Raw genomic sequence first — 14,718 nt, 5'->3', positions numbered from 1 at the left:
TTGTATTCAGGCTGGGTGTGGTGGTTCATTCCTGTAGTCCCAGAACTTTGGGAGATCAAGGTGGGAGGATCACTTGAGGCCACAAGTTCAAGACAAGGCAGGGCAACATAGTGAGGCCCTGTCCTTCCAAAAAAATTAAAAATAAAAAAATTAGCCAGGTGTGGTGGTGCACACCTACAGTCCCAGCTACTCAGGACGCTGAGGTGGGACGATCCTTTGGGCCCAGGAGTTTGAGGCTACAGTGAGCTATGATTGTGCCACTGCACTCCAGCCTGGGTGACAGAGCGAGACCCCATCTCCAAAAACACACTACTGCTGCGAAATGTGTTTTAAGTATGGTAGTGTCATGTGGGTTGTGTACCTATGCAGAAAACAGTGAACACAGCAGGCCCGAGGCTGCCATCTTTATAAGGGCATGCTGGCAAGGCTGGCATTTGGCCGACATCAGGAACTTGGCACTTCCATCCCCTAACTGGTAAGACTGGTTTTGCTGTGTTTCAACTGCTGCACAAACAATATGATCTGTGGTGAGTATCTGCTCTCCTTGTGGGATTCTGTCATTGTGGTAGCTGCAAGGCAGAGGACGCCCACATGAGTTGCCCCCGACAAAAACTTCTCTCCTGGGCTTCCTCAGGGACAGACACTGCGCACAGGTCCCTGCATTCTTCACCACTGGAGACAGGCGGATGCGCTGTGTGCTTCCTCACGGAAGGGAGAGAACGTAAGCCTGGGCGTGGGTTTCTTCGGATTCCACCTGTGCCTTTGTTGTTGTTGCTAACCTTGTTGTGTATTCCTTTGCTGTAATAACTGTTGCCCATGAGTACAACTACATGCTGAGTCCTCATCCTGACACAGTACCTGCTATGCTTAGAGTGTGTGTCCCTCCAAAGTTCACATGTTGAAACTTTACCCCCTAAGGTGATGGTATTAAGAGGTGGAGCCCCAGGGAGTGACTGGACCATGAGGGCTCTGCTCTTAAGGATGGGATCTGTGCCCTTAGGAAAGGGTTAGAGGGAGATAGCTCACCCTTTTGTCATTCTGCCTTCTGCCGTGTGAGGACGCAACAAGGCACTGTCCTGGAAGCAGACCGTGAACTCTCACCAGACACTGAAACTGCCAGTGCCTTGATTTTGGGACTTCCCAACCTCCAGAACTATGAGAAATCAATTTCGGTTGTTTATAAATTACCCAATCTAAGGAATTTTGTTATAGAAGGAGGAACAGACTAAAACAGCACCCTAGACTATGTCATATAAATATGAGCCTAGACATTCCATTTAACTTTCAGTGGGCCAAGCGTTTAAAGTTTCTGGGTTTTTTTAATTAATTGAATTGTATTTGCTGATGCTTCTGACTGGCTCTTTTACACTTACTAGTTGGCCTAATCCAGTGTTGAAATGAAATAATGAATAACTGTATTTAAAGTTCTTTTAAAATTGAGGTTCAACACTGAAGTTCCTGTCATACTAGATCATGTTCCTAGTGCCCACGAAAACAGAGAGAAATAAGCCTCCTGGCAAACCCTCAAACCCCCATGTTTACCGTTATTTTTCCTTTCAGTACTATTGCCTAATAGGAGTTTTTAAAAACCCTATAGTGTTCATATAGTAATTGGAAACACCATCTACACATATATGATGAAAAATTAGAAAAGAATAACTATTACTGAGATCTCAAAAGACAATATTGATTCAGGCAGTAGCTTTCTGTTCTTCCCGCTCCGCGCCCTCCCCGCACCGCCCCTCCATATCCAGCTACATCCATTTGTGTGTTTAAAACAAAAGTGCTTTTTCCCCACGCCCTTCCTTTTGGGTGTGGCAGATTTACACCATCAGGCCCTGAAGAGAGGAAAAGTGGGGAAAGACAGGATGTGTTTTAGGACCAGATAAGCTGTGGCAAGCACGGGATGAAAGAGTCCAGTAGCTTTTGATTTTATTTTTCTCGGATTTACCATGTGTTCTGTGATCAAATAAAACAGGCTAAGAAACACTGATATGCTCAAAATCTTCCTGCCGTTTGTGTGGGACCCACACGTCTATCTGTCCTGTTCCCAATGGGGAAAACCTTGTTGGCAGTTACGGCTGCCGGGTCCTCGCTGGAGCTGACACTGTTAGAGCTACAAATACACTCTGGGCTGGTATACCCCCCCGAGGTCAGCTAGTAAAACACATGAGTAGAATTCCTTAAACTATGTGATAATTGCTCATCACCATCCAAGTGTGGCATAAATCATAAAAAGAGTGGACAAAATCAGGGTCACAAAGAGAACTGAAAAAAATCTGTCATAACCAAAATTTACATTGACCTCTGTCCTAGAGTATGAGAACCACATTGAACAGAAACCAGATAAATCTTTTATACAATATTCCTTTGCAGGCCCATTAACACTGCTTGTCACCCCACCTCCCCATGTCCCTGGACAAACTGCATGTATGGTAACATCATCCCAGGCCGGGCGCGGTGGCTCACGCCTGTAATCCCAGCACTTTGTGAGACTGAGGCAGGTGGATCACGAGGTCAGGAGTTCAGGACCAGCATGGCCAACACAGTGAAACTCCATCTCCACTAAAAATACAAAAATTAGCTGGGCGTGGTGGTGCACACCTGTAATCCCAGCTACTCGGGAGGCTGAGGCGGGAGACGAGGGGCAGAGACTGCAGTGAGCTGAGATTGCGCCCCTGCACTGCAGCCTGGGCAACGGTGAGACTCAGTCTCAAAAACAAACCAACCCACAAAAAACCACTGTATTGAACTGTGGATCATGTGCAGGTGTATAATGCCTTAGCTGAAAGCTGGGGAACAGATACGTTTTCGAATGAAGACGCGTTTGGATTTTGGAATTGTCACACAACGTACAAATAACATATAACACGTGTACCCCCCCTGCAGAACCTCCTGGGCATGCTCTAGAATTGCACCCTTTTGCCATAATTGTATTTCTGCAGTAAAATGTAATATTGTTCACAAAAAATGGAATAAACACTAAATAAAGTCTCCGGTGTGTGCAGGTAAGATGATCTTCCTGCCTTAAGAATTATAAACATACTTCGTTTCAGACCTTCATGTTATTTTTGAATTGCAAGTAAGAGACGTGGACCTGTACGTTTCTCTTCTCTATTTCTCAAAATTTCTGTAATAATATTGTCGTGAAGTTATAAACGTACTACCACTGGCCACAGATGGACAGCCATAAGGCTATCTGTCCTTGCCTACAGCAGCTCCATATTCCTCACAAGGTCCCCACCCTGCTTGAGACGGAGTCTCGCACTGTTGCCCAGGCTGGAGTACAATGGCACAATCTCGGTTCACTGCAACCTCCACCTCCCACGTTCACGTGATTCTCCCATCTCAGTCTCCCAAGTAGCTGGGATGACAGGCACACGCCAGCACACCCGGCTAATTTTTTGTATTTTTTAGTAGAGACGGGTTTCACTATGTTGGCCAAACTGATCTTGAACTCCTGACCTCGTGATCCACCCACCTCACCCTCCCAAAGTGCTGGGATTACAGGCGTGAGCCACCGTGCTGGCCTAAAATAATAATTAAAACAAGTGAATAACAATGTAATGTATGATGCTGAGATAAGTTCTATTCAGAGTATATATCTAGTATTCTACATTTTCCAGGCACTTTAAATGACCTTCATTAAAAAAAAAAAAAACTGAGTTTTAAACTTTTGAGTGTCTCAAATCATCAAGTAAATCATTTTTAGTTATCCAATTTTATGCAGGTGCAACTGGTAATACAAATTTCTGACAACCTTAGTATCTGTTCATCTACGGTCCTTATATTCTTTAAGTGAAAGAAACAGACTGCACAGTAAACACATTCGGAGCCCTCTAACCTAGCATTCTTGGGAGTGGCAGGAGGTCAAACAAGAATGACAGTGGAGATTAATAAAAGAGTGTCCAAAAATGCCATCTGCACTTTATACTCAAAATGTGTAAAAAAATTAGTTATTTCCCAATCTTTTCATTTAGGGCCAGAAGTGATTTAACTAGTGTTCAACTGTGAGAATTTAGCATTGTATTGCATAAATCATGGGCATAAGAATTCCAGATTAGGCTTCTTTAAAATGGAGTATAAATTTTAAAATGCCCATAAACAATCCAAGTACAGAATTCTTTCCCCCATCTTTTACAGTTGACTTAATATTCTCATCTACTTCAAAACAATTTTCCGTAGTGACTTGACTTTGAAAGCATTCATTTTCTTAAAAACAAGCTCTCATGTCTTACTCATATCTCATCAGTTACATAATATTTAATTGAGGCCGGGCAGGGTGGCTCATGCTTGTAATCCCAGCACTTTGAGAGGCCGAGGCAGGCGGATCATTTGAGGTCAGGAGTTCAAGACCAGCCTGACCAACATGGTGAAATCCTGTCTATACTAAAAATACAAAAAAATTAGCTGGGCGTGGTGGCACATGCCTGTAGTCCCAGCTACTAGGGAGGCTGAGGCAGAAGAATTGCTTGAACCTAGGAGGCAGAGGTTACAGTGAGCTGAGATGGCGCCACTGCACTCCAGCCTGGGTGACAGAGCAAGACTCCATTTCAAAAAAAGAAAAAGTATTTAATTGAATTACATTTTATAATAATCCTTCCAGGTGTGGAAAAACAGACTCTTGGTAAGCATACAGTTCAACTGGTGTGAGCCCAAGCGACTGACATTCTAGAGAATGCCTATGGCCTTCCAATGGTCAGGGCAATGGGCAGTCAGCATGTCTTACGAGGAAATGAAGTGTGTTGGATAAGCAGACCAAACAGCTATGAGAACTCTGCCACTGTGAGAGCTTTTACTGGCCTCAATTCCTCTTTTTTGAAGTACACTTTATGTTTTACAACAATTTGAGATGTACAGAAAAGTTGCAAAAACACCCAAGTGTCCCCTCAATTTCCCCCACTGTCAACATGACATTATTATGGTATGTCTGCCACAACTAAGAAACCAACATTGGTTCGTGAGTTACCTAAAACTCTATACTTCATTAGGATTTTACTGATCTCTCCATTAAAGTCCTTTTGCTGTGCCAGGATCCCATCCAAGTCACCACACTATTACCAGTCAGCATGTCTCCTGAGCCTCTTCTGGTCTGTGGCAGTTTCTTAAACTTTCCTTGTTTTTCATAACCTTGACAGTTTTGAGGAATACTAGCTGTGTATCCTATAGAACGTCCTCAATCAACGTTCATCTGTTTTACTCATGATTAGACTGGGCTATGGGTTTTGGGGAAGAATACCAAAGAGGTGAAGTGGCCTTCTCATCCCATCGTGTCAACCATCACATCGTCAGCAGGACTTTCCAGTGAGGATGTTAACAATTACCTGGCCACGGCAGCATCCAATAGGCTTCTCTATTGTAAAGTTATTTATTTTCCCCCTTCCCATACTCCATTTTTTGGAAGCAAGTCATTATGTGTAGCCCACATTCAAGAAGGCATTGGAGGCGGAATTCATCTTCATTAAGTATTTGAAATTAAGTATTTGAAATCTACATTATTTGAAATTCTTCTGTAAAGAAGCATTGTCTTCTGTCTCCCATCTCCCATTTACTTATTTATTCATTCAGTTGTTTATATCAGTATAGACTCATGGATAACTATTTATTGAGTTATAATCCAATAGTACATGAGTTTGTTCCAGTTTTGTCCACTGGGAGCTCTTTCAGGTTGGCTCCTGGGTCCCGTTGACACACCCCATCCTTCTGCTTTTTGAGTATTTTCTTCCTTGTTGTGGTATACACGACGCTCTAGGCTCAGCTTGTATTTTCCCTGCCCCAGCCCTAGAATCAGCAATTTCTGCAAGGAGCCCTGGTTTCTTTTACTAGAGAATGGCATTAGAAACCCAGATCTGGGTACTGGGTGTGTTCATTTTTACTGGGGTGTCACTGCTTTAGGTCCTCTCACAGCAGGCAGAGCTAGAACATATGTATATGTATAACCCATGTATACACACACATCTATAATTATTTCTGCTTCTCTCCATCTGAATCTATATTAAGCTAACTATGAATTCTTAATGACATTTTGGACATATGCATTACTACATGGCTCATTTTAGCCTTCTCTACTTATCTGTAACTTCCCTCTCCAACAATAAACCTGGTTGCCTCCATCGATCGGTTTAATATTAAGGACTAACGTTCTACCTTTTTCTCTACTTCATGTAATTCTATAAATTTATCATATGTAATTTCCACATTTCATTGAAAGAATATATAACCAGGAGCAGAAATAACAAAAATATGAAATACCTTTCAAGTTGTCCAAGTTCTTATCACAACAGTGAAGAAGGGGACACTTTTTTTTTTTTTTAAACCATTGAGACCACTGGATCCCTTTCGATTACAGGCTCTCAGGAAAGTAAACATCATCAAAAGAGGATAACTATACTTTGTCTTTTCATTTTGCCACAATGTCTTGTTGCAGCAGTTGTTTAGAATAACTATACAATTTATCACCTTCCCCAAGAAGTTTGAGTTATCAAGGCTGGAAGAATTTATGTTAAAGAGGAAGAAGAATTTGTGGGAAATCCTTCCGTTTTTACAATCATTAGGGCCATGGATTTCTTGACAGTGGCCAATGAAGGACAGAATTATATTTGATTAATTAATTCATTTAAATCTGTCGATGTTTTAAAAAAAGTTTAAAATAAAAATCTATTGAAATTCCAGATCTGGCTATAAGCTTCTGTCTTTGAAAAGCTGTCACATTTGGAATGATAGTATCACTTTCAGTGTATGAACGATAGAAGTATTATTGCCATAATATCATTATTAATAAAAATATTGTTACCTCTAAGACCCAGTGGACTGGTCAACACTGATATACCATGGGCGCCTGGCTGGCAATAAACAATTAAGACATCATATTCGGAAATGCTTGATGCGTATTACTTCAATGCTTCGGTGTTACTCTCAGGCCTCTGAGCCCAAGCCAAGCCATCGCATCCCCTGTGACTTGCACATATATGCCCAGATGGCCTGAAATAACTGAAAAATCACAAAAGAAGTGAAAATGCCCTGCCCCACCTTAACCGATGACATTCCACCACAAAAGAAGTGAAAATGGCCGGTCCTTGCCTTAAGCGATGACATTATCTTGTGAAATCCCCTTTCCTGGCTCATACTGGCTCAAAAAGCTCCCCCACTGAGCACCTTGTGACCCCCACTCCTGCCTGCTAGAGAACAACCCCCCTTTGACTGTCATTTTCCTTTACCTACCCAAATTCTATAAAACGGCCCCACCCTTACCTACCCTCGCTGACTCTTTCCGGGACTCAGCCCGCCTGCACCCAGGTGATTAAAAAGCTTTACTGCTCACACAAAGCCTGTTTGGTGGTCACGTCACACGGACGCGCATGACAGTTATGATCTTCTCAAGGGATTTAAAAAATACATGTGAAACCAGGCCAGCTACTGGGATTTTTAGTTTTCAGTATTTTTGGAGATGAGGCCTCGCTCTGTCACCCAGGCTGGAGTGCAGTGGCACAATCTCGGCTCACTGCAACCTCTGCCTCCTGGGTTCAAGTGATTCTCCCACCTCAGCCTCTCAAGTAGCTGGCATTACAGGCACGTACCACATACCTGGCTACTTTTTGTATTTTTAGTAGAGACGGTTTCACCATGTAGGCCAGGCTGATCTCGAATTCCTGGCCACGAGCGATCTGCCTGCCTCAAGCCTCCCAAAGTGTTGGGATTACAGGCGTGAGCCACTGCATCTGGCGAGATTTTTAGTTTTACTTTACATTATTTCACGTGCTTTAGAGCTAAAGTTTTCTATGGCATTACTACACGTACACAATCCAATTAATGTTTTAAAATAGTGGCAAGTAGGAATTAGGTATTGTCAATTACTCCTCCTTTCAATACTGTGCCTTTTGGTAACGTTTTCCAGTGTTTAACAGGAAAACCACTGCAAGCAGGAAATAGACAAAATTAGCTTATCGGTTCCAGCAACTACTTTTAATAATTTTCACCTGGCACAATTCACTTATTCAAGAGTAGTTACTTTTCTTTTTTTTTGAGATGAAGTCTTGCTCTTTCACCCAGGCTGGAGTGCAGTGGTGTGATCTCAGCTCACTGCAACCTCCGCCTCCCAGGTTCAAGTGATTCTCTACTTAGCCTCCTGAGTAGCTGGGATTACAGGCGCCCGCCACCACACCCAGCTAATTTTTTGTATTTTTAGTAGAGACCAGGGTTTCACCATGTTGGCCATGCTGGTCTCGAACTGCTGACCTCAGGCGATTCACCTGCCTCAGCCTCCCAAAATGCTGGGATTACAGGCGTGAGCCACCGCGCCCGGCCCTCAAGAGTAATTACTTGAATAGGAAGTACTAGGTTTAGTATTGTGGGAGATTCAATGCCAGGAACAAGGCTACACTAACAGTCAATATTAAATAAAAGAGTTGTTTTTCTATGGATTATAATGATTTTCTGTGAAGACTCTTTCGTGGCCAGGCGTGGTGGCTCACGCCTGTAATCCCAACACTTTGGAAGGCCAAAGCAGGTGGATCACTGGAGGTTAGGCGTTTGAGACCAGCCTGGGCAACATAGTGAAACCCCGTCTCTACTAAAAATACAAAAATTAGCTGGGTGTGGTGGTGCACAGCAGTAAGTCCAGCTACTTGGGTGGCTGAGGCACGAGAATCGCTTGAACCCGGGGAGATGGAGGGTAGCAGTGAGCTGAAATCACGCCACTGCACTCCAGTCTGGGCAACAGAGCGAGACTGTGTTTCAGAGGAGAGAAAAGAAAAAAAAAAAAAACTTTAGTTTGCATTAAAGAAACCAATCTTAGTAGCCTGAATTTACCAGAGGTGACCAAAATTATTTAAAACACATAGATACGACAAGAATGTGGGGTCTGGAGTCAAACTGAGTTCAAATCCCTGGTTTACCTCCTAATAAACATGACAAGTTAATGGACCTCCCTAAGCCTCAATTTCCTCTTCTGTAAAATGCAGATAATACCTATGAGCATTAGTTTTGAGGCACAAGTGCTCAATTAATATCAACTTGTAATATAACAAACTGGAATAGACGTTAGTGGTTAATACTTTCTCATTTGTCAGCCTCTCTCTATTTCACATCACTGCTGTATGTGGACTACACACTGCCCCCAGACTGAACCACATACAGTGCTCTCAATACTGGAAGATATTTTACACTTCTTAGAAATACTCTTCCCTTCCTGGACTACTTAGCAAACTCCTACCCTCAAGATTCGGCCCACACACCTCTCATTTATTTGGTCACTTACTCATCATCCAACATTTTTTTTTTTTTTTTAACACTCGCTGTAAATGGCATCCTCGTTCTGGAAACACATCTACCAGCAATTAAAACACGCAGAATTAGCACTGCTTAGGAGAACACCTACTGAATATGCATCTTAGATCATCTTCCTTTTTAGAATACTGATCCCACCTGCTACACGCCTGGTGAAACTCCAGTTACTTGCCAGTAAGATATTGTCCCCCAAATGTACTTATCCTGTTTTCCTGCATTATAAGCTTTGTTCAGGCCCATTACTAAGGATAAGTCAGATATCCAGCTGAGATATAACTATTTTTTCTGAAAACAATGTGAGCTATGGACAAGTACGCTGTGATTAAAGGGAGAAAAGTTGTTAACGACTCCCAAAATTTCCTTTCCTTATGAAATTTACATATGTAACAGGCAGTTAAAATATAACTACCAGACTTAATGCATACTGAACAGAAATCTTGTTTCAAAGAAAAGATATGAAATATGGAGGCACTTTCACCACACAAATATCCCATTACATATGCTAACTGCAATATTTATGTTCAAAACTCTAAGAACGTGTCTGATACTCTTTGAAGGGAATTCCTGAAAATGAACTTCTGTGCAAACCTGAAGCTTCAATGCATGTGTTTTAAAAAGGAATGTTTACTGAATTTAAACAAAAGGGAAATTGGCAATATGGACACGTGATCACAACTCTCTGACAGTAATCTCTGCACTGCCATTCTTTAAACATCATTAAAAGGTATTGCGAATAGTTTAAGTATTAAAAATACCTAATGTAAGAATGATTCTATGTTTGAACACACATTTATGTTCAAACATTCATATGAGTAAAAATGCTTAAAACCACCCCTTGGGTAACTAACAACATAAACTTGCGATTGCAAATTTTATGGCTCTTACTACAAAACAAAAATTAGAATGAAAAGACCACTTATCTTTAGAGGACAAGCATGAGCTTGTCTTCTAACAGCACAATAACAAACGTATTTATTCCTCCGTGCTTTCAAAGGCATCAACACAAGGGAATCACTAAAAGTGTAGGGGAAAAGAAACCACTAGGCTGGAGCTTTGGTGTCTACGCAGATCCTTCTGGAAAGGCGCTTAGGGAGAGTCTAGGGAGCAGCTCTGACGTCAACGGCAGCCATCGGAAGTCAGGTCTGTTCTACCAAAGCAGCGACGCACGCCCGGCAGCACCCGCGGCGCAGGAGGGCGCCATCCCCAGCCCCGCGGGTCCGAATCGCACGCGGCCGGGGCCGCTCTCCCGTGAGGAGAGCCCGGCGTGGACCGGCGTGACGGCCACAGCGTGCTGCGGCCTCTCCCCGGGGGCTCCTCCACAAGGACCCCTGCGGGGGCCGGGCTCGGTCGTTGCCGCTCGGGACGGCCATCCCCTCGAATTCGCGCTCGCAGTCCCTGCCTTCACGCCCCGGGTTGGGAAGCGGGCGACGGCGCGCGAGATAAAGGAACTCGCATTCCCCGGCGCCGGGGCGGCAGCAGCGCCGTGCACAGCGGCTTCTGAGCGCGGCGTCGACGGGGAGCTGCGTGCGGCTCCCTGTTTCCTGGTTACGTGCGCGCCGGCAGAGCCAAAACCTGCGGCCGAAACTCCCGCTTCTCCGGAAGGATTAAAGGGCGGGCGCGCTACCAGGAGACGTGTCAAACTCAGCGCGCCTCATGGCGGCCGCGGCACCCCTCCCGCCAGGCCTCCCGTCCGTCCCCGCCCACTGACTTACCCTGCGCACGCGCGCTGAGGCTCCGTGCGGCGGCCGCGGGCCCCGCCCCGAGGTGGGAGGGCCTGGCGCATCCGCAGCTGGCCAATCGGCGGATGGCCTCGCGCGCCCGCCCCCGCCCCATCCTGCCCCCGGCGCCGGGCTCCACGTGCCAGTGTTTGTGTACGTGCGGCCTCCGCGGAGCTGGACCGGGTCCAGGTGGTTGGGGATTAGACTGCTCGGGCGCAACCGGAGCTGGGGCGCCGCTGCCAAGGGCCGGCCCGCAAGTCCCAGCGGTCTTTAAATTCTCCCGTGTTGGGGCCGGCGTGCGCACTCTTACCTGCCGCGGTGCGGCGAGCGTCCCACCGCTCTGCGCTTCCAAAGACTCTTGTCATCTGCCTTAGGCGGGAAATGCTGTTGCTGGATTGCAACCCCGAGGTGAGCTTTCGTCCTGCAGGCTCAAGTTTCCAGACGCGTCTTCTCGGGAACGCGGGGACTGACCACTGGGCGCTGCCTGGTCTCGCCTGGTCAGAGCTGGTTGTGAAGGGCGAGGAGATTTCCAGCCTGGAGGGGCGCGGGACTGGACAAAGGTGAGAGAGGTGCTGGATCTGTTCTCTTCCCGCAGGTGGATGGTCTGAAGCATTTGCTGGAGACAGGAGCCTCGGTCAACGCACCCCCGGATCCCTGCGAGCAGTCGCCTGTCCACTTAGCCGCAGGAAGCGGCCTTGCTTGCTTTCTTCTCTGGCAGCTGCAAACGGGCGCTGACCTCAACCAACAGGTAACTAGGTAACTGATTGTTGCTGTGCACAGCCCTCCCCTCCAGCCCAGATGCAAACAAACATTTCTCAGACGCCGAGAGTTGCTTCAGCTCTATAGCAGCGATGTCCAACAGAAATAGAATGCAAGACACAGATGTAATTTAAAATTTTTTTCCAGTCTTGATGTGAGGACATGAGAAATTTCAAGTTTTTAAGTAGCCACATTAATAAACATGGAATTTTAGTATTTGACCCAATTTGTCCAAATTATTATCAGTTCAATATGTAATCAACATAAAGCAATTGCTGATTAGATGTTTTACATTTTCTTTTACTCTGTGTCTTCACAATCCGGTGTGACAGCATATCTCCAATCAGACTAGCCACATTTCAGATACTCTAGCCTTAAGTGGCTATTGACTCATATTGAACAGCACAGATCTAGTTTATTTCAAAAGAAGTAATTGCTACATTACTAAGTCTCCCGGTAGCAATTCAAATACTTGTGAGCTATGTCCACAAGCATTTTAATTTCCTAAAGAATTTTCTTAATGTAGTTTTCATCTTCCGTTGAATATTGAAACATGGTGAATTTTAAATTGTAAACTTTTCTGGGAGAACTCTTTTTATTTGCTTACATTTTAATGTATATGGATATGGCTACACGTTTTTATTTATTTTGAGACGGAGTTTTGCTCGTCACCCAGGCTGGAGTGCAATGGCACAATCTCGGCTCACTGCAATCTCTGCCTCCTGGGTTCAAGAACTTCTCCTGCCTCAGCCTCTGTAGTAGCTGGGATTACAGGCACACGCCACCATGCCTGGCTAATTTTTGTATTTTATTAGAGACGGGGTTTCACCATGTTGGCCAGGCTGGTCTTGAACTCCTGACCTTAGGTAATCCGCCTGCCTCCCAAAGTGCTGGGATTACAGGAGTGAGCCACCACACCCAGCCACACGTTTTTATTAATGAAAACGGTATGAAAAAGCAAACTAACTTATCAAAAATAAGCTTTTACAGCTTACCGAGGGAAAAAAAATGAAAAGCTTGAAGTAAAAAATTCAGTCCAAAGAAGGAGATTTTCAGAAGGTTCCATACTGAAATGAATATGCAAGCATAGTACATTCCTATGTTTCAAATTAGCCCAGGGAGTTGGCTATCCCTAATGTAATCACTAAAAGTATCTAGAAGATCTAAATAAAGGAATGAATGATAATCATTTCAGAGCATATGCTAGAATGGTGAAGTTATAATAATCCACTATTTAAATTAATTCTGCATTCCTGAAATCTTGCACTTGTAAACAATTATCAATAGTGTTTTTAATTAGAATAGATGTTGATGCACATTTATATGTATCAAAAACACATTACTTCTTAATCTTAAAGTGACTTAAGACTTCTCATTTCTGAAAACAAACCCAAAACCTGAACTGAGAATGAATATTAACAAAATAAACCCACGAAAAGTGTTTGTGTTCTCTGCCAAAAAAAAAAAAAAAAAGATTCCATCCAGTACAATGCAATTCTAACTAGCTTCCTTAAATAGCTAATATTAGATGTCACTCACCATCTTCCACAAAAAGTATTTTTGGGAGACTCTAAAATGTACTGTCTTACCTTAAGGATGTTTTAGGAGAAGCTCCACTACACAAGGCAGCAAAAGTTGGAAGCCTGGAGTGCCTTAGCCTGCTTGTAGCCAGTGATGCCCAAATTGAGTGAGTATGAAAACAGTGGCTTCACATTTCATGTTTCCTTGGATTAAACTAATCAGACTCCTAAACCTTAGTTACATGTGCTTTTAAAAATAATGCTTGCCTAATTGATAATTTAGTGTTAATCATTTAAATGTTAACTTAGGTTGTTGGTGCTGTCTAATAATACTCTGTTCGAGTCAGTAAAAAGTCAGATCCTGAGCAATCAGAGGTGCAATTTTGTTCATTATGACTGTATTCTACTTCAGTTTCAGTTTAGGAAAACCTATTCTGTAGTCCTCATTGACTACCTTTGGGTACTCATACACTGTATTAAACATCAAATAATTCTTACATTCATTCAGAACTGGAATGTCCACTCTATGCTGGATTCTGTTAGTTGCTGAGGATACAATAGTGACCAAACATGCGATTTCCCTACGCATCCTTTACCTCTTCTGTTCTGCAGTCAACATTTGTATGAGCCCAAAATTCCCGTGTAAGATATTTAAAAAAAGACTTAAGTTCAGTTTTTCATTTAACTCAATTTTTATCATATTTTCAGTTTATGTAATAAGAACGGGCAAACAGCTGAAGATCTCGCTTGGTCATGTGGATTTCCAGACTGTGCCAAGTTTCTTACAACAATTAAATGCATGCAGACAATAAAACCAAGTGACCACTCGGACAGGAATGATCGTGTTCCTGTGCTCAGACAGAAGCGAAGTTTTGGCAGTGTAGGAAATATCAGTGGGAAAAGGAAGTGTTGGTAAGTAACTCAGAGCTGTTCTCCTCCCTCAGCAATTGATCTCATTTGCATAGCATTTATTATTCCATTTAATACTGACACTCTTATTTCTAGTAGTGGTGTTTCATTCTCATTAACATCTTAATATTGGTTATATGAGTCTAGAGACCAAAAATGGGCCTGCATGGTGGAAGTTTGGGGATAAAACTCATTTTTTTAAAAAAAGTTTTTAATGTCAGCATGTTTTTTTAAAAACAGATGTCACGTGGGTCATGAAGAAGTCTGAAGAACGCCCTCATTTCATGCAGATCTATAAGCTCCTGCTTTTGGCTTTACCATATGTGTGTCTAAACTCCTTCTGAGAAGGAGGAAAAACTTTCTTCCAAGTGAAGATCCATTTAAGAACACATGTATTTACATGCCTATAACATGCTGGTTGTGTATGCTTTGTCTTTTAAGTTTTATTAAAGGAATGTCTAAAAAATACATTCTCCGTGCTGTATTTACAACCTTTGAAAAAGGTCATAATTTAAACCGTCAAACTA

The 14,718-nt window shown here is 43.4% G+C and overlaps 2 protein-coding genes across 3 annotated transcripts in view; one reads left to right on the top strand and one right to left on the bottom strand.

Annotated features, from left to right (window-relative positions):
* Nucleotides 1-11,402, bottom strand: part of LRP2BP (LRP2 binding protein) — a 29,661-nt gene extending 18,259 nt beyond the window's left edge. Inside the window, exon 1 of the mRNA XM_050792603.1 lies at nt 11,314-11,402. The gene's annotated coding sequence lies outside the window, so the exon portion shown is untranslated. The remainder of the gene's footprint in view (nt 1-11,313) is intronic.
* On the top strand, nt 11,296-14,659 carry ANKRD37 (ankyrin repeat domain 37). 2 transcript variants are annotated; one of them, XM_050792611.1, is made up of 5 exons: nt 11,296-11,411; nt 11,599-11,751; nt 13,358-13,449; nt 13,991-14,194; nt 14,432-14,659. In XM_050792611.1, coding segments are annotated over exons 1-5 (477 nt in total). In that variant the 5' UTR covers nt 11,296-11,384; the 3' UTR covers nt 14,433-14,659. The 2 variants fall into 2 exon arrangements, with proteins under 2 accessions (XP_050648568.1, XP_050648567.1); XM_050792610.1 differs by lacking the exon at nt 14,432-14,659 and having other exon boundaries at nt 13,991-14,385.
* Nucleotides 14,660-14,718: the final 59 nt, after the last annotated feature.

This window comes from Macaca thibetana, chromosome 5, assembly GCF_024542745.1.
Source record: "Macaca thibetana thibetana isolate TM-01 chromosome 5, ASM2454274v1, whole genome shotgun sequence".
Classification (NCBI taxonomy): domain Eukaryota; kingdom Metazoa; phylum Chordata; class Mammalia; order Primates; family Cercopithecidae; genus Macaca; species Macaca thibetana.
The sequence above is the reverse complement of the archived record's forward strand: the minus strand, read 5'-3'. Positions and strand labels throughout refer to the sequence as shown.

What these genes read in the sequence shown, in the direction of transcription:
- ANKRD37 (XM_050792610.1), top strand. Translation starts at nt 11,385, where the DNA reads ATGCTGTTGCTGGATTGCAACCCCGAG. An exon ending in TGCTGGATTGCAACCCCGAG is followed by an intron (nt 11,412 to 11,598) that starts GTGAGCTTTCGT and finishes CTCTTCCCGCAG; the next exon opens with GTGGATGGTCTGAAGCATTT. An exon ending in GCCAGTGATGCCCAAATTGA is followed by an intron (nt 13,450 to 13,990) that starts GTGAGTATGAAA and finishes TCATATTTTCAG; the next exon opens with TTTATGTAATAAGAACGGGC.